Here is a 22,689-nt window from a genome sequence, read left to right on the forward strand (position 1 = left end):
AGGACTCTTCTGATGGGGAAGGCATGTATTTAACCATTAACTAGCCTCTCTTTCCAAATATGATGATGTGTGCTTTACAGGTGTTGATAAAAGACACCAAGGGACAGTCAGGACAGTTAAAAGAGTTTAAGAAATATACCAGCTGTAGATCATATAACAATAAGATCACTCTGGAGATCTTGCCTTTTGAAGCTACCCTGGGTACCTGAGGGAAGCTACTGGCCTTAGTTAAAAAAAAATCAATGATACCACCTTGGTTCTGGAAGTCATTCACATCAGCCTCAACTTTTGGCCAGAGTTGTTAAGGATAGTAGAATTGCCCTAGACTTCTACCATGAGGGTCAAGGCAATTGTTAATGCATCTTATAATGCCCAGATTAATGTCTTGGGACAAGTGCAAATATCAATACAGAAATGAGAGGAAAAAGCCACCTGATTTTCTAATGTAGACACTGATGGTTGGTGTAATTTGTTCTGCTAGTTGGGTTTGGGTCCCTGGAGGTTGGCCTCATTCTGTAGTTTGGAGTCCTGTTGATAATAATCTTAATTAAATGCTGTATGATGAAAATTGAATGGATTTGTTTCCAGCCTCTGGCATTCAGATTAATCAGCATCTGACTAATGGGAATTCTCATGGGAAAATGTACCAGAAGCCAAGATAGAGAAATGAGAGGTAGATATAGTCAGGAGGCAATTCTCCATGGACCTATCATAATTGCATGCATCTTGCAAGCAAAAGCACTAACTGCCTTTGTTCTGGAGTATCTTTTTAAGTTTGTTTGTATATTGAATGGCCTTAGAAGACAGACAAAGTTTCTCCTTCCAGAGAAAAGGACCCGTTTATTTACAGTCTTGGAAGATAGAGATAGTGTCTCCCTCCAGAGCAAATAAATAGGCATGCATACTGCCCATTGTAAAAGATTTGGATTCCCTGAGCTCAGGGTTCCGTTCCTATTATGCAACCCATTGCATAAGCAGCTGTTATTTGGTCTTCTTCAAGCAGCCATGTAGAAACTGGGGCTCAGGGAGTTGGCAACAATGGTGATGTTCTGCCTCCTACTCATGTCGTGAGTAGTAAACTGTCTTTTGTCCCTGACCTAGTAGCCTTTTGACTTCTTCTAGCAACATAAAAGTATGGCAAGCTAACTTGTTAATTTGCAAGTAAGGTAAGACCTCAGATCCTTCATAGTCTTGATACATCCCTCTGACAATCCTGAGGCATGTACTGAGTCCACAGGGTTGACTACTTTTTATGTCACCAGAGCTGCTATCAAGCAATGCACCACAAGCTTTACCAAAAGAATAACTCACGTATGTTCCCATGCTTTAATACATTAAAAGCCTCTACACTATCTGAGAACTTTAAACTTCATTAAAAAAAACTCTAATAATTGGAAAAGGAGACTATTATCCTTTCTATTTATTATCTATTCTTCTCTAACCACTACCAACTACTAGGATCAACTATTATTTATTAAGATTTGGGGACTGAGACAAGGTAAGGAGTTTTCATGGCAGTAACAAAAAATTACATTAAAAGTTAAAAATTAGAAATAGATATTAGCTCATTCCTTTCTTATAAGTCGTTTCTTCATCTGAGCCAAGGATTTCTCCCCGGCTACATTTTCCTAAGGCTTCAGCTTCTTCCCATATTCCTTAATATCCCACCAACTTTCTGGATTTTTCTTCCTCTTCTCAACACACATTCAAATTCTTCTTTACTGAGAAATATTTTTGCTTTCCTTTATCTTTGCAGATTATGGCCATAGGGCCTGAATATCTGTTTGTAAAATTCCCTGTTTCTTTCAAAACTAGTCAATGAATATATTAACAGTAACCTCAAGCTTCCTGGGGTACATTTTTTAAGTATAATTAGGTATGCCAACATTTACCATAATGTTTGACTACAAAGAAAACAAAAGGTGCAACTGTGAATATCTATCCATCAAATAGATGAAATTTGATATTTCGGAGGGACTCTTGGTTTTAAGAAGAGGGGAGATTTTTCCAAGGGACAACTCAGGGGAGATGAACCAGAAAAGGGAGAAGTTAATTAATGAAAGATATTTGGACAAAATCCACAGACACAGCTCAGTCAGGATTTAGGTAGTAAAGCAAAAAAAGAAAAAAAGGAGGCCAAATGCCTTATACAGGCTAGAACTGAGAGTCAATCTTTCTCCCAAGAAACTTTGTAAGAACCAAAAGTATGTGAACCTTTGCAAAGTTTAACGGATATTCATCATATCCATAGCTTGTATATTCTTCACGTCATGTTTTGGGCTCTTTAAGTCGGTGTGGAGAGTGAAAACAACATGAACTTTGAAATTGTACATAGCTCTAATTGTAAATTTGAATCCTGATTCCAGGATTAAGAGCTGTGGTTTTTTTAAGCAATTTACTTGAACTACTCTCATCTATAAAAGACAAAATTCTGCATTATAGGTAATATATATAGTCAGCACAGTTCCTATGAGAGACAGGAAATTAAAGAAATTGTTAGATACTATCACCATAAACACACAATGGAGGAGATGGTTCTTGATTCCAAGTATCTTCTTTTCACTAAAGAGATATATTAGAAAGTAGTATAGGGTATGGTGACATTTAGCCTTCTGGAGTAGTGTTTGGGACTAAGAAGAAACGAAGTTGAAAAGAAGTTCAGGGACAATATTTGGAGGCTCCAAAATACCACATTAAGAAATTTTGAATTGAATACTTAACTAATGAATTATTTGCAGAAATGGGATGGCATATTGAAAGTGTTTTGTTTTTATTTATTATGATGATGATTTTAGTCAGAGTACTCTAGTAGTGATAAGGTAAGCAAATGTGAGAAAGGGGAAACCAGAAGCAAGAACAGTTAGGAAATGACTGCAGTTAAGATAGCCCAAATCAGCATCTTCCAAAATGTTCAGCCCAGGTCAGCATTTTCTGTGAGCTTGTGTTACATACTACATTTCTACTCTTTTTTTTTTTTAATGTTTCTTTATTTTTGAGAGAGAGACAGACAGAACACCAGTAGGGGAGGAGCAGAGACAGAGAGGGAGACGCAAAATCTGAAACATTCTCCAGGCTCTGAGCTGTCAGCACAGAGCCAGATGCGGGGCTCGGATTCAGGAATGGTGAGATCATGACCTGAGCTAAAGTCGGATGCTTCACCAACGGAGCCACCCAGGCGCCCCTACACTTCTACTTTTAAAGATAAACAAAGAAACTGAGAATATTAGAGATTGTAACAAGTTCTGTAGTAAAAATAACACAACAAATCATTAGGTTGTCTGAATATGTTTTCTACATGTTTATTATTAATATTCAAAGATAATTTAGGAAATACTGAAGTTTTATAATTATATATAATTACTATAATATAGTATTGTAATAATTATAATAATTGCATATATAATTATGTGTATAATTGTTTTCCTTATTTCATATAAATAAAAAATTGTTTTAATTATTATTTTTTAGCGTATTTCACATTGCTAACTTTCTTGGCTCCAGACAGCCTGGTAGAGTTCTTCCAACTATATATCACATATTCAATATCCAATGCTGGTCACAGGCCTATCCATCTATGATTTGCACTTGTATTTTAAAATCAGGGTTCCTCTGCCAATTATCTTACTGCTGCTGCAGGGTCTTTTGATATCTTCCCCTGCATACATTCCCCTGCATATATTCTTTTTGACTCTAGTCCTCAGCCCCTGAAAGCATATTGAGCTGTAATATCTTTACTCTCTCTTACAACTTGTTTGGATTGCTGTTTTTCATTCCAAATACACTTATAGTACCCACTATTTCCTTCCTTAGTTGTTATAATTTCTAAAATAAGCTACTCCTATTCCTCCCAGGTTTTAACTTTCTCAGGCAGTTAAGCTGTACCAGGGGCAGAGGGCATGTTCACATCAGCCAATCCTGTCATTACTTCCTAGCAGACAAAATAATTAAAAGCCCAATAAAATAAAAAGCCAAATGTGGCTTTGGTGTTCATGGCTCAGAATAAATGCTGCTGTATTTAAATAATAAATATTTTTATGGTCATGAAAATGGAAAACAACTAGAGTCCTTTTGTGAAGACCTCACAAAACATTTTTTAACAACACGGTCTTTATGACTTAATTTTCTTTTTAAAATACTCTAAATAGCTAAGAAAACTACCATATGCCATCCTCGCATAAATTGGAAAGAAATTTTATGCAGAAAAGAACAAAATACAGTAAAACCTTGGATTGAGAGTAACTTGTTCTGCGAGTGTTCTGCAAGATAAGCAAACATTTCTAATAAATTTTAACTTGATAAACAAGCAATGCCTTGCAATACGAGTAGTACGAGATGCTGAAACTCACATGGTCACAACTGAGCCAATGGTTCTGGAAATTGGCTTCGAACTACAAGTGCTTTGGATTACAAGCATGTTTCTGGAATGAATTATGCTCACAAACAAAAAGGTTTTAAATGTAAAGCAATGGTAAATGTAAACAATGGTAAATGAGAAGGTTTTCAGAAAGCATTCCCAATAGTCTTATAGAAAGCCACATTTGATCCTTGAGGAAGCAGATTTAAAAAAGCAGTAAGATGCTTCTCATTTCTTTTGCTTTTTGTTTTTTATATCTAAACAGTTTGTTGGCTTTTCCTTTCCCCTTAGAATTTGGTGGAAATATCTAGATGTGAGATGTGTTAATGGTGCTTAAAAGTAACAATATCATAATACCCTAAGTATTTATTTTCAGAATAAAATACAACTGCAGGTCCTGTTAAACATGAATGAATATTTATCCTTCAAAAGTTGAAGGAGAAGTTTACCCAAGGCCAAGAAAATGAACCATGAAATTTTGTTAACTTTAAATAGGTTTAGATCATCATGAAATCATCCAAGATGCCTTTTTTTTAAACTTGTGCAAGAACTAAGAAGAGTTTTGTAGCAAAACAGCACTCAGCAAGAAAGTCATAAATATTGACCTTAACTATATAAAAGAAATGCGGAATTTGAAATAGTATTTTTTTAAATAAAATATCTAAAATAATAATCCAGTAAAGCAAATGCTGCACGAATGGGATTATCAAAGACAACAAGGAAAGGAGGTGGAAAAGTAATGCATATGTTGAAACGTTGGCACTTACGACCAACTTTGAAAAGAATTCATGTTTCGTAAAGTCATAGTTATTTAATTTTCTTCTCAAAACGATTTCCATGCTACAAACCTACAGTTGCCTTGTCTTGTTCCCTCAGAATAAATAAGCTAAAGCTCTCGGAAATAAATGGATGGCAGGATTGCAAATGAAGTGCAGCTCATTCAGTTGTGACCCCATTTCATTTCTTCCCAAGAAACACTTATCTCAAAAGTAAATCGGTGCCATTTCCAGCTGGTAATACATGATAAGTATGAAAATGAGTCCATTTTTGACATTTAACATGCAAATTTATATAGCTCTCGTATCTGCATGTGTCCAGTAAGAAGAGGACGTTGTGAGCTGCTGCTCTGCCTTGGTGACCTGAATGCATCAGACTTCCACTTTGCCAGTCTGTAGAACAGGAATATGATATGTGTAACTAAATGTTCCAAGCAGCCTGCCAGTGAGTACATGACTCCTCGGGAATGAGGGAGAGACCCTCTAAGGAAACAGAATATCATTTCAAGCTGTTTTCTGAATCCTCAATACAATTAAACTGACCAGTATATCTCAGAGGGGATACAGGAACTGAATTATCTCTCCTCCAGAGAGTATGATTTCACTGATGTGGGTTGGGACCCAGGCGTAGGTTTTTATTTCAAAAGCTCTCAGGGTGATTGTAATGCACAGCCAGGGATGAGGACCACTGGCCTAAATGGAACCCTCAGGATATGATCCTGTTTCTCAGAGGCTGACTGCTTGGTGACTTCCCCCAGCTCTCTCTGCCTATCAATTTCATCTTCGGTTCCATCCTGCTTAATCACAGAACTGCTGGATTTCTTCTTCTCCTTAGATAACCTCACCCAGTTTACAGGAAAAAAAGAAAAATGAGGGAAGAGGAAGAGCACCATTTGAGAATGATGCCTTCTTTTGTTTCCCACCTGTACACTTATCTACGGCTTCACTGGCTCCTTCCTCATGGTCTCCTAACTGAGAGGAGGGTGTGTGTTAACTCCTCTCCAAGTTCAATGCTATCCCCTCTATTCTGAATCCCAGACCCTTCATATTGGGGAACTGTCTCTTCCAGTTGGCCCAGCTCTCACCAACCTCTTCAACCTCTCACACATGCCAGACCAAGGTACTCATTAGTTAAACCTCATACCTTTTTCTTTTCTTTTCTCTTTTTTTTCCTTTTTTTCTTTTTTCTTGTAAAGTTTACTTATTTGAGAGAGAGAGAGAGAGAGCGAGCGCTTAAGTGAGGGAGGGGCAGAGAGAGGGAAAGAGAATCCCAAGCAGGCTCCAGACTGTCAGCACTGAGCTGAATGTGGGGCATGGAATCAAGAACCACAAGATCATGACCTGAGCTGAATTTGGATGCTTAACTGACTGAGCCACCCAGTCAGTGGCCCCTAAACCTCTTATATTTTAAAAACAACCTTTCTCAGATTGCATGCTCCTCTCCATGAACCTAGCTCTTGCCTTTGCCTCACAGCCAAGTTTCTGCTTTTCACTTTATGCCTCAATTTTCTCACCTCATTACTCTTCAACTATAGCCATGTGTCTTCCACATCAATGATTCCAACGAAAATGGTTTTTACCAAGATCACTGGTATCCTCTTGGTTGAACTCAGTGAGGTGTTTTTTTTTTATTCCTCACATTGCAGAATTTAAAAATGTTGACCACACTTCATTTATAAAATCTCTCCTCACTGTGGTGTCATAACACCATTCTCTCCTGTTACCCATCTCTGCTTCCAGCTGCTTCCTTTTTAGTCTCTTTCATGGACTCAACTTCCTCCTCCTATCCCTTATATATTGGGGTCACCTCCAATCTACTTCTTTTCTAATCCTTTCTCTGCATTTCTCTTATCACTGACTTAATTGAAAGTCAAACTGGACACCCTACCTTCAGTGTTACCTCTCTCCATTCATATTCCATTTTCTATAACATATTAGCTTGTTATCTTGTGCTTTTCTCATGTGGTTTTATCTGGTGTACCGTTCATATCCACTACTGTTTCATTGGTCTTGTCTCCTGTGTCTTCAAGGTCCAGCTCAGTGTCCTCCTCTTGTTGGAAGCCTTCTCTGTCAACTCCCAGAACACCTTTTAGATAGCTGTAGTATCGAGTTAATGATAGATTATTGTAATGGTATATTAACTTTGGGATCTTCTCTTGTCCTCCAGCATTAAGAATAAGTTCATTGTAAGTAGTGATTTTCAGTTAGTTATCTTTTTATCCCTAGTACCTACCCCAGTGTCTGACTGGCACATAATTATCACTAAATAAACAATTGTTCAACACATTAAATAAATAATCCTTTTTTAAAAAATTAGAAGCAAAAATGCTTCCTCTTTATGAATCCAAGATAAAACCCAATATTTACTTTGTCACTGGCATACAAGACACTTCACAAGATCTTATATAGCATATAAGATCCATGTGTCTAACCAATAGATCTCCATTTTTCCCACCATCAATAAATTTATGCTCTGCCATAATCCATCAGTGTCCTGCTCTCTTTCTAATATAAGTCTCTTTCACAACCCTAATACTTTATGTATAGTTTTCTTTGTCTTATATATTTTTCCATTCTTCAACTTCAAATCTGTCTGTCTGCCTCTCCTTCTTAAGTCCCTATTCATTTTTTTATTAAATTTTCTGGACTCTTCTAGGCAGAGTGGTTGTTTTATGCTGAGTTGAAAGCACTGTGTTCATTTATCGGCAGTGTCTGTTACTGGGATGTATGGCGATGCACACATTTCTACTGTGTTCTTCCCATAAAGTAGATAACTGATCTTGAGACAAAGATAATTTCTAGTTCATCTTTTTTCTCCTTTTATCTAATAAATTTTAGGTAACAAATAAACTTTAGGTAACAAATTTACCTAATAAATTTTACTTAACAAATATCAATGCTGTTAAAAATGAATGATTTCCCAAATTAGAAATATACAGTAATATTCAATTAAAAGAGAAAGTAAGTGATATTTTCATGGTCTATGGAATTTTTTTTCCCAAAGGTTAACATTCTCATTTCTGTCTTCTGTGCTACCTTTGTTTTGAATTATCTTTATGACATAAACGTTGTCTGTGCAACCATGCCTCTGTTGCTTTAGGGATGTTCTCTGGTTGTTTCATTTCGAATGTACTGTTTTCAACGAGATTGGAAATTCCTCGAGGATGTGATGTGCTCAGTTCTATTCTGTGTTTCTTATGTTGTGTCTAGCAGAGTGGGAAACATTCATTCATTCATTCATTCATTCAAGTATTTGTGAAGATGTCAGCCAGGTGCCACACCTGGCTAGTGATTGGAAATGCTGTTGCTATATGCCTAGATGCAGAAAATCTTGTGTCAGACTAGCTAAGCAGCCGAACATAGTTTATCCCTTAATATAAGGAAAGATCTGTCCAAATGTGATAAATTCTCTATATTCATATCAAGGATAAAATCCATGATTCTTTAAATTTCAAATACATTCAATTTAAATATCAAAAAATGCCCCTTCTCATCAATCATGTGTCTATATATCTTGCCTATGCCTTTTGTTTCCTGTTTGTGTCTGTGTCTTTCCCAGGTCTTCATATTTTTCATTTCACCTTGCATCTTTTACTTTGCATGGTACAATTCTCTTCTTTGAGTGCACAGAAAAAGTGTCAGACGTTCTAGTGATCCCTCTACAATCATTTTCTCTGCAAACTCTCCAGCACAGAAGTAGGTATCCTGCTATTTAAAGACAAAAGTGAGTTTGCACTGTGGAAAATCTCAAGATGGAAGGTCCTCACTCCAACGTCTTTACTTCGCCCATCTTTCAAGGTGATCAGAATTATTGGAAAGGGTATTAAGTCAGAATAGATCTTCCAGTACTTTCTGATAATAGCACATCCTGTCAACAAACACAGAAAATAAGGCTTTCTGCATTCCAGGGGAATTTTGAGGAATGTCACAGATTTACTACAAACACACACAAAAAAAGTCATTTCATTTTAACAATTCTTTGACATTTCCTTTCAAACAAGTAGTTTCTCTTGCAAATTTTGTATTCCTGTGATGATTTCATTAGTTTTCAGTTTGTTCATGCTTTCATAAAGATAACACATTTCAGGTGTTTCCTTGGCTGTTCAGCTAAAACATCCATTGTTTATCAGGTTATTATTTTTATTTCCTTAGTCATTTGAGCTTTGTTCATCACATAGTCCATTTCATCCCCATTAGTTTTCAGATCCTCAGGGCTTTAAAATTATATGTGCTAAAAATAAAAGAGTTGTTTCCCGTTTATTTTCTCTCCCAACTCACCAAAAATTGTTACTAGCTTTAATAATTAATATATTATTTTCCACTTAAAAACTCTCAAAACTATAATCGTGAGAAGATAATAGAATCAAGAATCACATTACAATCAACTTTACTTTTCTAAGGACACATCATTGAAAATGAACATAGTAAGAAACATATGAATATAAATACTCCTTTAAGTTAATATGAAATTATATCTTTAATAGTAAATGAGGCATAAAAGATTCACAGAATCTAAACTACTTTGAAGCAGTTTGATGACTGATAACCACAGTTTTGGCACAAAGTAAAAGTAACATTGATCTATTTTTAAACTGCTACCTAAAACACAGTGCAATAAAGGATAGTACTCTTCTGTTAGCAACAGTTTATCATATAGTATCGTTGTTGTTGCTGTTGTTGTTGTAGCTGTTGTTGTTGTTGTTGTTATTGCCCGCTTTGTGCCAGGAACTAAGACAGACACTAGACCACCAAAGGTAAAGGAAAACATTGCTATGGACTATTTGTACCCTCTCCATATACTTTATATGTTGAATCCTGACCCCTAAAGTGATAATATTAGGAGGTGGAGACTTTGGGAGATGATTAAGTGGTAAAGGCACAGCCTTCAGGAATGGGATTAGTGAGCTTATAAAACAGATTCCGGAGAGATCCCTCACCCTTTTCATCATGTGAAGTTACAGTCTGAAGGCTACAATAAGGAAGCTGGTACCCAGCAGACATCGTCCAGCACTTCATAGTCTCTAGAACTGTGAAATAAATGTTTGTAGTTTATAAGACATTCAGTTTATGGTATTTTGCTATAGCTGCCCTAGAAGACCAAGACAAACATTTAACTAAGAATAATCTTAGCATAATTATAAGGTAGTGTCAGTTCATTGATTGTAACAGATGTACCACTCTGGGCCAAGTGGGAGCAGAGGATATAGAACTCTGTACTTTCCACTCAAATTTGTTTTGAACCTAAAACTGCTCTAAAAACCAAAGCCTATTTTTAAAAATTGAAAAAACAAGAATAACCTTACCATGTTCTAAAGTCTAGAAAGCACTAAATGTACTTACAAATTTTTAGAATTTACAACTGGAAGAAGTTCAGAGTAATCACCAACAAAGCAAATGGAAGCCCAGGAAACATTAAGCAAGATAAGCAAGGTCCTATACCCAGGGAAAGGGGGGGTGGAAATAGAAAGTTCTCACTGATAACTGTGGAGATCCCTCCCCACCACTATATACCAAAACAGGATCATTTATTTGCTAACTATTTGCATATTTTCCTAATAAGTTTGTGAGGTAGGCAAGATGTGTGGAATGTATTTCTGAACAATTGTTGGAAGGCCGCTATTGAAATGCAAAATTTCTAATTGTTCGGGTAGTTTTGAATTTTAAATTATATACATAAATGCATCACTATCATCTGCAGCACATAATATGTAAATGACATCTTGTCATTAAAATATATTCATTGGCAGTAAAATTTATTTCCTTATCAAAATTATATAATACATTTCAAACTATTATTTTTAACGGAAAAAAGACCATCAAAAAAACATGAATGTATGATAAATACCCATATCTAAACCATCTGTCTATCTTCTTCACCATATGTCACTCTATTAATTGCTAATATCACCCTTATTATGCATCATCTCATCTGTAACATTATTCCATGAAACTAAGAAGGCATCAATAACAGCTACAGACAAACACCTGCTATATGTGTTTCTGGTTGATAAATTTCAGCAGGTTCTGGTTTGCTCTTGGGCAAAATTTTCTAATTGCTTTTGCATAACAGGAAGCCTTCTTCCAGGGCAACTTTCTGTGGTTAATATCAGCACATTACTATCTTTTAAAAATGTCTGTTATAATTAAGTCTCTACACAATATTTATTCAAAATGCTTATTTAGCAATTATCATATGCACAAAAATATAGGCATAATGGTCACTGTGGTAAACATTGTGAAGAAGAACAAAACATGAGAAGGAGCCTAAAACATATGTGAAAGAATTTTGGAAACTGTAAGACCCCAAAGCCCTTAATAAATAAATATTCATTAATTAGGGTTATAACCCTTAGTTTTGGCCAGTGATTATCTACCAAATAAACTGCAATACCCATTTTCACTTTGTATATGAACAAAGGAATAGAATCTCATTATAATCCTTCTAATTTTTTTTAAGTTTATTTATTTATTTTTAGAAAGAGTATGTGCACATGAGCAGGGGCGGCACAGAGAGAGAGGGAGAGAGAGAGAATCCCAAGCAGGCTCCAAACTGCCAGTGCAGAGCCCGACTTGGGGCTCAAACTCCCAAACAATGAGATCATGACCTGAGCTGAGATCAAGAGTTAGACACTCAACTGACTGAGCCACCCAGGCGCCCCATTATGATCCTTCCATTTAATCAAAGGTAATATATGGATAAACCATATAGATAACTGTCCTTTTTTTGGCAATAGTCAAAAGGAAATCCAATGAAAATCAAGTACTTTAGAAGTGTTATTTTGTTCTTTCTGAGGTGGTTTTGGTTGAAGGATCAAGTCTATTGCCCATAAAATAGTGAGGAGCCACTGCCAAAGAGAATAGAATTCAATGCTAAATTGTGTGGTAAAGATAGAAAATGTGAAGTAAGGTTAAAGAAATGTGTGTGTGGGGGGGGGGTGGTAATGGTTAATTGAAATAGGAAAGAAGTTTTGGAGGAGGTGAAAGGTGACTTAAGACTTTGAAAGATGAGCAGCGTATGGTTACTAGGTTTTCTTCCATTCAGGTCAAGTCACACATATATGAAAATTAGGACAGTGATTGTGTTCACTATTGAGATGCTGGGATAAATTGCTGGTGAGAGTTAATGAAACAACTGCATGGAGACAGATCATGGATTGTTTTGGAAGTCAGATGAGATAAGCATTAGGGGCAGGGCTCCACCCAGCACTTCCATCCATTAGTGTGCTTCAGCCCATATACTTGCTGTTTTAAATGGATTACCTTATTCCATCCTCACACAAATTATTTTCTTTATTAAGTTTATTTACTTATTTTGAGAGAGAGAGAGAGAGAGAGAGAGAGAGAGAGAGAGAGAGAGAGAAGAGGAAGAATCCCAATCAGGCTCTGCGCCATCAGCACAGAGCCGGACTTGGAGTTCAAATTCACCAACCGTGAGACCATGACCTGAGCCGAACTCAAAAGTTAGGTACTTAACTGACTGATCCACCCAGGCGCCCTGTCCTCACACAAATTCTTACCTCTAGATGGAGTAGATCCTGATGTATTGGAACTCTACTTCAAGATAAGAAATCTGATAATTAATGACAAGAGTATATTACTTAAGTAGAAGATCAAAGAAGATTTGAAGTCTCATCCCTGCGTTCATATTCTTGATTGTCTCATTTTACTGGCTCACAGTACGAAATTGAGAAATAAAATGGGGCCATTGAAAAGTAGTGGGACATAACAAATCTGAGATTTTGATGGGATTAGTGTGCTAGCACTATGTTATAGTCCAAATGGAAAGATAGGAGTTACTTGCAGTATATATATATATACTATAGAATGGTTTAGGGTGCTTCCAAAAACACTTAAAGGAGGAGTTATACAACCCCTCTAATTTGACCTCACTTCATATTCCTTTATATACCTAACCAAACTGGAATGCCCATCCTCCCCCATCTTGTTCCACAGATACACCGATTCACTTTGTGATTTCGCTCATGACATACCCTCTATATTTGGAATGCTTTCCAACTTCCTATGTTGAAATTCAAAACAACTTCCAAGTCCTGCTCTTCTATCTTAAGGCCTGACGGTCTCCAAACATGGGAATAATCTTCCTCACCTGAATTCTGCAGAGAATTGTACCTCTCTTGTAAACAACATACTCTACCATGTATTTTTTAGTTTTGCATTTCAATATAAAATAATTAAAACCATCACATACTGTGTACCCCACAGATTTAATTTGGGATCCTTACTAATGTTCGTTAATGTTTGTGGAATCCAAAATAAATAAGTATATTAATCACTACTTATGCAAATGATTGAATAATTAATTGAATAAAGGAATTAAAAGGTGACTTTCTGATTTTACCCATTTCCAATACTTTTGTATTTCTTTTGCCTTCTTTTCTAATCTTTCCTTAGCCACCTTTTACATTACTCTCATGAGTGGTTAATGCCCTTGTGCTTTGACTGGTTATTTGGACTGTCCAAATATTGTTTGAAAATTAGTCGACAGCTTTGTCTGATCTAGAAATATTAACTATCCTACATATTTCCTACTTAACAAACTATCAATTTTCAAACAAATGATGTTTATTTGAATATCATGAATATCTAAAATAAACATTCTATATATCAGTCAAGTGCATAAGTCTGCTTATTTGCATAAACTTCAGTTTTTAGAAATCTACTGCATATCCAACAAAGAATAATTGTCTCCATAACTGTAAACTGGTAAATATCTCATACACATATCCCATTTAGGGAATAAAATTATTGTCTGAGTTGGTGTAAAATCCATTAATATTAATTTGTAAATTGCTCCTTTTCTTTTAATTCATAATTTGCTATTTGTGTGAACTTTCAGTCTCTTGAAAATCACCATTTCTTGATTGCTCAACCATGCAATACATAGACGGCAGCTATATTAATAACCCCTCAAAGGTGCAGTGCACTGATACTGCTATTTATGCTGCTGTCTGGAAAAAAGCATATTTATTCTGTCCAAGCACCCATGAGACATGAAAACTATTCTTTGTTCCGACTCACTGTGGATAGTCATTTTAAAACTTCAATTACTATTTCAGCATGTTCCTTCCATTACTGTTTCTAGCACCACAGCCAGTAATTTCTAATAGCCAAATGTACTTTATAAACCATACACACATGCGCCTGCATGCGAGGAATGAAAAAAAGCTATGTATAAATGATTAGTATCTGCAGAAAAGATGTAAAATTTAGATGAAATAATATCACTATACGAATGTTGAACATGCACATTTATAGCTCCTGGCTCCTGCATCTTGGAATCAAAGAAAAATAATCACGCATTAATTTTCAACAAGTATTTCTTGAGATATAGGTCACTACAGAGCTGCTCTTTGTTCCATAGGGTTTGTGAAGAATAACAGAATAATGTAACATTATTCCTGCCTTTGAACAATTTACAATTGTAATAAATATGATTCATTCTTTTTATTGAAATGAGAGTCCTGAATGAAAAAAGATGGTTTATAGTCTTCATCTTACTTTACCTAGACCTTAAATTCCATGATCTGGCTGTAACTTCTCTTGTGTAAGATTTTGTTTCTGCATTACCATTATTCTTTTTTTTTTAAATCTACCCTCTATTTTTTCTATTCTTTATTGCCATCAGAAAGTTCACACATCTAATTTATGTGAAACTGAAGCAAGATACTTGGATCACACTCTTTGAAACCATGATTTTCACTACATTGTCCTTTATAACTGTAATTTGTCTTGAGTGGAGGACACCATAAAAAATCAACCTTATACAGTTTACTGTTCTAGTCATTGCCAGAACATTGATGAAAGTTATTCCCACAATGCCTATTATTCAGTGTCTACTTTATAAAAAACAATGCAAGGCATTTCGGACCTCAAAGCCAGGAAAAAGTTTGCTTTTTCTGTTTCATTGCTATGCTTGTATTTTATAGACAATGGTTTTTGTGTAAAATGGTCATGTTTCCCCATTGTTTGGCAGCCACCATGTTTAAGTCTTACATGTAAACCATTCTTAACAGTTGTCTACCCACTTGTATGTAAACTTTTGTTTAGGATCATGAAACTATTCTGCCTTATTGTATCCTCTCCTTTTCACTTTACTTTTAATGTTATCACACTATATGTCATTTTGAAAGCCTTTGCAAATGAGATAGGTTATGAATAATCATCTACCTATAACAGAAAAAATTTACTCAAATCTGTAAAACATCTAGATTCTCTCTTCTTTGCCATTGCCATTGCCAAGTGAGTGGAATATATTTGTTGCTTCCATTTTATCATTTTCTATTCCATCAGTAAAGTTCTGAAATCTGGCTTTTCTCTCCATTCTATAAGTCTTAAGGACTTATAGACTTAAGGACTTAAGGAAAAATATTTTCCAAGTATTTGAGCTTGGGAAAGTGACTGTATCTCTTTAGGCCTTACCTTCTTCATTTCTAAAATGGAGATAATAATGTCTCCATTGGTTTGTTTTGAGGATTAAATAAAACATAGTATATACGGTGGTTAGCTCTATGCCCAGCACAAAGTGCCTACAAGTGCTGCCAATGATCACAATATTGAAGTAACTGTGGATAATTTTTCATAAAACTCCATTTTTCAGTTTCTTCGTACTTATTAACAGCATGAGGTTTTTCTGGTCTCATGGACTTGAACGTCATCTTTGACTCTTTCTTGTTAATTTCTCCTTCCAAATCCAGCCAGTTGTCAAATACTTTTGCCTTTTTTCCTTTATGGCAGCTCTCAAATATGCCCCTTCTCTATTCCCCTGATAACACCCTTATGACACCTGAGGGGAATCTACAGTGTGTTGACTCAGTGAAAATGTTCCCCGAGGGTGAAGAAAGCCTAATGAAATTTTGAGTACTAGGACACTGAAATATCCAGGGATGCAATTAGTAAAAAATAACAACAATAACAAAGGAGCAATCACAACTGCCAGTAGGATGAGGTGTTGACTTTCAAACACAGCTGAGTAAATTTTAGTAAACGGGAGTGTATTTAATTCATATAGAAATATTTAATTTGAAGAAGGTGGTGGGAATAAATCTTATCTGCAGTTACTGGTAATATGGGAAGCCAGAGGGTACACATGGATTTGTCTTAGATTAAATTAACGAATCACAGAACTGTGTTCTACCTCCACCGACACCAGTATCGCTTATTGGAGACAAATGCAATTAAAATGGCCAAGCATACAAATAGAGATAAAACTGTGGTTAAAAAATCAGGCCCTATGAATCTCTACACAAGGTAATTTTTTATTAAAATAAAGCCAACAAAGTCATCAGTGTCTTATATCGCATATTACTCCAATTATTACATTGGGTACTCCTTGGGAACCTAACCCAGTGCTTCACATATTAGAGGTTTTCAACAACTATTGCTAAACACATGAGTTAAGTACTTCCTTAAAGACTGCATTACACCTTAAAGATTTAATTGAAACTTATACTCAGTGGAATAAAGTTCAAACTATTAACATGTTGTGAAGAGAGCATTTTGATTTAAAGATTTTTCTTTACCTTTACATACAGGGCGGTGATCACTCCAAGCAGCAAAGACTTCAGCTATCCTCTGACAAGTGATGCTCTTAGCCCCCTGTAGGACATAATCTTCATCACAAGAGAACTGCACAGTTGATCCAAGGCTAAAATTAAACAGAGGATAAAAAAAAAAAAAAAACAACAGGATTAGAAGCATATAACAGTGATTGATCTCTACTTCTACTGCTAATATCCAATGGGTCAAAAATGTTCCATAGTGACAAAAAGTATCTTTCCAATGGGAAAACAAAATATGAAAATATAATTTGTACAAATATATAATAAAAGTTATAAACAGACGAACCTCTTGTAAGTCAATAACATGAAGATATTAGTAGGAACTACAGAAAGCTGTCATCAAATTTAATTATCGTGTTGTTAGTTGTAGAAACCAAGGTTAAGTAACTGAGTAATTTACTATTTTTTTTATAAATTTTTTTTAATGTTTATTTATTTCTGAGGCAGAGAGAGACAGAGCATGAGTGGGGGAGGGTCAGGGAGAGAGAGGAGACACAGAATCTGAAACAGGCTCCAGGCTCTGAGCTGGCAGCACAGAGCCCGACGCGGGGCCCGAACCCACAAACCGTGAGATCATGACCTGAGCCGAAGTCGGTCGCTCAACCAACTGAGCCCCCCAGGCACCCCTGTGTATGTATGTATGTATGTATGTATGTATGTATGTATGTATGTATGTATTTAGAGGGACAGAAGGCAAGGAGAGGAGGGGCAGAGAGAGAGAGACACACACACAGAATCTGATACAGGCTCCAGGGTCTGAACTGGCAGCACAGAGCCTGACATGGGGCTCAAATTCATGAATTGTGAGATCATGACCTGCTCCGAAGTTGGACATTTAACGAACTGAGCCACCCAGACACCTCTATAACTGAGTAAAATTCCAATCCGAGGTGGTAACCATGAAGCAAAAAGTGGTCTTCCTGACTTGAATCTCAACCCTTGTATTCATACCACATCGTGGTACTTTTCTAGCAGGTATTTATATGTGCAGTTATTTGGACTGGTACTTGTATATCAATAAATAGACAAACAAGCAAACACATATTTAGGGCTGCAAAATTGTGTTTATTGCCCTGCATATAAAATTTACCCATCATTTATTATTTGACCTACTGCAATTTGGATTTTGCTTCCCTTTCCGCTGAAAGCGAAGTTACTAAAAGGATCATTTTTTAAAACCTTAATTTCTAAGGGTAATGGATGTTTGCTGGAATGAAATAAAAAAAAAGAAAAAACTGACCATGCATTTTCTTTGTTAAAATCCCCGAACAGCAACTCACCACAAAAAGATAAAGTCCAATTTCCTTTACGTAGCATAAAAAGTCTTCCAGCAAGAAGTGCAGCCAACTTCTCCACCCCATCCCTAACCCAGTGCCGCACGTGAACGCTACCTCTAGCAGCTGACTATCTGCACGTGCCATGCTGTATTCTGTCTGCACTGTCCTCCCTTCCCCCTCTTCCTGGAGGGCCTTGCCTGCACCCTCTCACCCAGCCTGTGTCTGAACAGCTCCTGTTCAGCAACCGAAGCTTGTCATAGAGGCAGCTTGCATGATCACATTTGTGTTGTAAAAAGATATATCTGGAACAGCATAGAGGACAGTTTAAAAGGAACATGTATTAGAGTATAGGGGCGTATGAGAAAATAATTTAAGTGGTTTAGGTCAATGATCAGCAAACTATGTCCTGCAGGCCAAATTTGGTCCGCTGCCTATTTCTGTACAGCCCAACACATAAAAATCGCATTTACACTTTCAAACATTTGAAAAAAATCACAAAAATAACATTTTATGAAATGTAAAAATTGTACTCAATTCAGATTTCGATGTGTATAAATAAAGTTTTATTAGAACACAGGGATACTTTCATTTACATATTGTCTATGGCTGTTTTCATGCTACAATGTCAGAGTTGAGTAGTTGCAATGGAGACACTTTGTCCTACAAACTACAAAATTTCCTATCTGATGCCTTATAGAAAAAGCTGTCCAACCTCTGATTTAAGTTAAAGATAACAAAAAATCTGAACTAAAGATGGCATGACAAAGAACAAAGGTTTAGCATAGGGAAAAGTCTCTAGGCATTAGAATCTACTCTCCTCTGGAGGCATTTTCTTTTCTTCTCTCACCGTTTCTTTTTGAAAAGCTGGGGATGTGAACTGCTACAGTCACTGTGAAAAACAGTATGGAGGTTCCTCAAAAATTAAAAATGGAATTACCACATGATCCAATAATTCCACTGGGTATTTACCCAAAGGAAATAAAACCTCTCCTTCAAAAAGATATATGCACTCCTATGATAATCACAACATAATTTATAATAGTTCAGATACAGAAGCAACCTGTGTGTCCATCCACAGACAAATAGATAAGGAAGATGTGTTATACATACAATGGAATATTACACAGCCACAAAAAGATGAGATTTTACTATTTGTAACAAGAGGGATAGACCTAGAGGGTATTACGTAAGTGAGATGAGTCAGACAGAGAAAGGCAAATACCATATGATTTCACTAATATATGGAATATAAGAAAAATTAATAAGCAAACAGCAGAATGAGACTTACAACTACAAAGAACAAACTAATGGATGCCAGAGGGCAGGGGAGTGGGAGATACGGGCATCCAGTTTGGGAATGAATAAATTACAAGAAGAAAAGGCACAGCATAAGAAATACAGCAGTGATCATTGTAATACTAATGCATGGTGACAGATGGGAGCTACACTTGTGGTAAGCACAACATAAAGTATAGAGAAGGTGTATCCCATGACGCACCTGAAACTAATGAAACATTGTCTACACTCAAGTACATCTTTAAAGTGGTTCTTTTTAAATATGAATCACACTTAGCAAAGTGTACAAAACAAAATATACAGCTCAGTGAATCATCACAAATTAAATACCCATACAACCAAGAAATAAATGATTAGGGTCTTGGTGAACTTCTTAATGGCCCCAAGATTTATTTAGACTACTCTATGGCCTGAGAAGCCTTACAAGTTTATCTAATAGCCACTTCTTCGCCCTTCCTTACTCTCACCTTCATCAATAAAAACTATCCTTCTAGTTGAAGACTAAAAACCTGGGGAATCATTCTTGCCTCATCCCTCTCTTTTACGTTTCCCGTCCACCTCATTGAGCAAATCCTGTTATCAACACTTTGAAAATCATGAACCTGATATTTCTTACCCCTACAGTGCCACCACCTTGACCTGAGCCATCATAATTTCTCATCTATTTTATTGCCAATAGTCCTTCTGCTGCTATGTTGCTGCTTTCCTGTTTCTGCTCTTGACTCCTTAAAATCTATCCTTAGTGTCCGCAGCAATCTTTTTACAAGATTGCTCAAATTATGCCTTTCCTCTGTGTCAAATCTTCTAATGCTTCCGTATTTCACTGAGAGTGAAGGCAATGCCCTTATCATGGCCTATGTGATCTGTCCATGCTAATTTCCAAAACTCTTTTCCTATCACTTTCTTCCCCAATCTCTATTCCTTGGCTACACTGGCTTCCTTGCTCTGGTTTGAAAATATTAAAACACACACTTGTCTCCGGGTGTTTACATTTGCCTTTGTGTTACTCTGGAAAAATGGCTGCTCCAGGAAGCCACAGGTGCCAAATTCTCACTTCTGTTTTTTCTAATACATGTAAAATTATCCATTAGGCTCTCTTTGACTATTATCTAAAAAACAACTGTTCCTAATCCATCAGCTTCTTTCCTATGAATTCCTATATACTATCTGATGCATTGTGTATTTGTCTACTTACTGCATTTCTCATCCCACTGTAAAAACTCCAGGCACTCATCTATTTTGTTTTCCAACCTATTAGTCTACTATACAGGAAGTTACTAAGTGTGAGTGTGCGTGTGTGTGTGTGTGTGTGTGTATTTTTGAGAGGGACTGAATAAATGATATCTTTACTGTTATCTAAATAATAGTATAATAGTAAATAATAGTATATATTTAGATAATAATTATTATCTAAAAAGGCTTATTCCAAAGATACCATATTCTTATAATGGGACAAATTATTCTTGGGTAAGATATTATCTGATGGTTATTTAAACTGCTTATAATCCACTTGTACTCATCTCCCACCATGTGACACGTTTGCTATGTTCCAGAAACAGTGAGAAAAGTAATGTGATTAGAGCAAAGCAAATGATGGAGACTGGGGTATGAAATTAAGGAAGTGATTAGAGATTAGGGGCAGATCATTTATGAATTTGTAGGCCATAGTAAGGATTTCTACCTTTACTCTGAGAAAACTGGGCAGTTCTTGTAGGACTGGGAGGCAAAAGAATGACATTAGGGTCCTTTATGTTTTAAAATGGTCATAGTGGCTGCTAGGTGAAGAAAAAACTTTAAGGGAGCAAAGGTGGAAGCAAGGAGTTTGGTTTACAAACTACTGCAGTGATCCTTGCTCTCACAGAGATGATATGATGGTAACTGTACTAAGGAGATTCATGGTTAAAAAAAAAAGGTCTGGTCCATAGAAGTAATTTTAATTACTATTTTCTCACTTAGTGATTAGTAATTCTGTCAAGATCACTGTAGTCGTCAATGTATTTGTATTTGGTTACAATATTCTAGTTTACCAGATTCTTCTTGCTGAAAGAAAGACATTTCATCTTGTTTAAATAGCAAGTATTTTAGCTTGTTTCTTTTGATTATAGCAAACAACTACACTTAGCTTGGAGATAGGCACTTTGTAATAACAGACATGTAAGTACTCTGCTACTTAACAAAGACGACCAGCGATTAGTCCCTAAAGTTTCTACCCACTCCTGTATGCACTCTATGATTAACAATTCCAGTGATTTTTTTTTCTCTGTTGAGTACAATGGGAGAGGTAGTTTAGACTATGGCCAATAGTTTAAGCCAAAGAATCAGAGAGAACTTTCAGGGGCCCCTGGGGGAGTAAGTATGTTGACTGTCAACCTCTTGGTTTCCACTCTGGTCATCATCCCAGGATCATGGGATTGAGCCCCATGTTGGGCTCCACGCCGAGCACGAAACCTGCTTGAGATTCTCTCTCTCTCCCTCTCCCCTTTTCCCTACTCCCTGTCTCTCTCTAAAATATTTGAAAAAAAAAAGGCAGAACTTTCAAATCCAACTCTTCTCTTTCCCAGTTCCTTGGCTTTAAAAACGTAAAAATGTCTGAAAGCCTCAGCTTCCTCAGCTGTTGTGATCATGTAATGAAATACCATTTATAAAGTACACAGAGCACCTAACACATATTGAGCACCCCAATCATGGAAATAACCGTGAAACTCAGTAATTTCTACCCCACTATTGAAAGAAAGACTCTACTGGGCATCTACAAATACCTCCATCTCGGATCACAGCTACACGTTAACATATTCTAGACCAAAAATATAAGAGGAAAAGAACATAGCGAGGGCAGAAATCAATGAAATAAGTAGTCTTTTCAGAGGAATCCAGGCTCCATAATATCTAAGAAATGGATATCTTGAACAAATGCACTGTGTTTTCATTTTATGAACTGCTTTAATATTTGAGTCAAACTTAAAAAAACAACTAAGTTTCATTAAAAATATGTATTTCTAGGAAAGTATTCAGTTATACAGAAGACAAGCTGTACAAACTGTACTTTCTGTCACCACTGAAGAGACATCTGTCTCGCCCAGCTAAATAAAACCTTTCACTGTAGTAGGATACTCAATCTGATAGAACATTCCAAAATAAAGGATTGAACACAGTTTTAATTTCAAAGTATGGAGTCATCAAGCATATGATATGCAATCACATAGCTGGAAAAACAAGTGTTGGTCTTCACTGTGATTATATTGGCCCCTGTTGAAGTACTATCATCTTTTTTTTAATTTTTAATTTTTTAATTTTTATTGTTTTTGAGATAGAGAGAGAGAGAGCGCGCATGCGCAAGCAGGGGAGAGGGGCAGAGGAAGAGAAAGAGAATCTTAAGCAGGCTCTATGCTGAGCGCAGCCCAATATGG

General features: G+C 36.2%; 1 protein-coding gene across 1 annotated transcript in view; it reads right to left on the reverse strand.

Annotated features, from left to right (window-relative positions):
- The window catches only part of CSMD3 (CUB and Sushi multiple domains 3), a 1,274,540-nt gene that overhangs the window by 667,059 nt on the left and 584,792 nt on the right, over positions 1 to 22,689 (reverse strand). The window contains exon 10 of the mRNA XM_043601622.1: positions 16,671 to 16,795. Within this exon, the coding sequence (XP_043457557.1) occupies positions 16,671 to 16,795 (125 nt within the window). The remainder of the gene's footprint in view (positions 1 to 16,670; positions 16,796 to 22,689) is intronic.

The sequence above is a fragment of the Prionailurus bengalensis genome, chromosome F2, assembly GCF_016509475.1.
Source record: "Prionailurus bengalensis isolate Pbe53 chromosome F2, Fcat_Pben_1.1_paternal_pri, whole genome shotgun sequence".
In the NCBI taxonomy this organism is placed as follows: domain Eukaryota; kingdom Metazoa; phylum Chordata; class Mammalia; order Carnivora; family Felidae; genus Prionailurus; species Prionailurus bengalensis.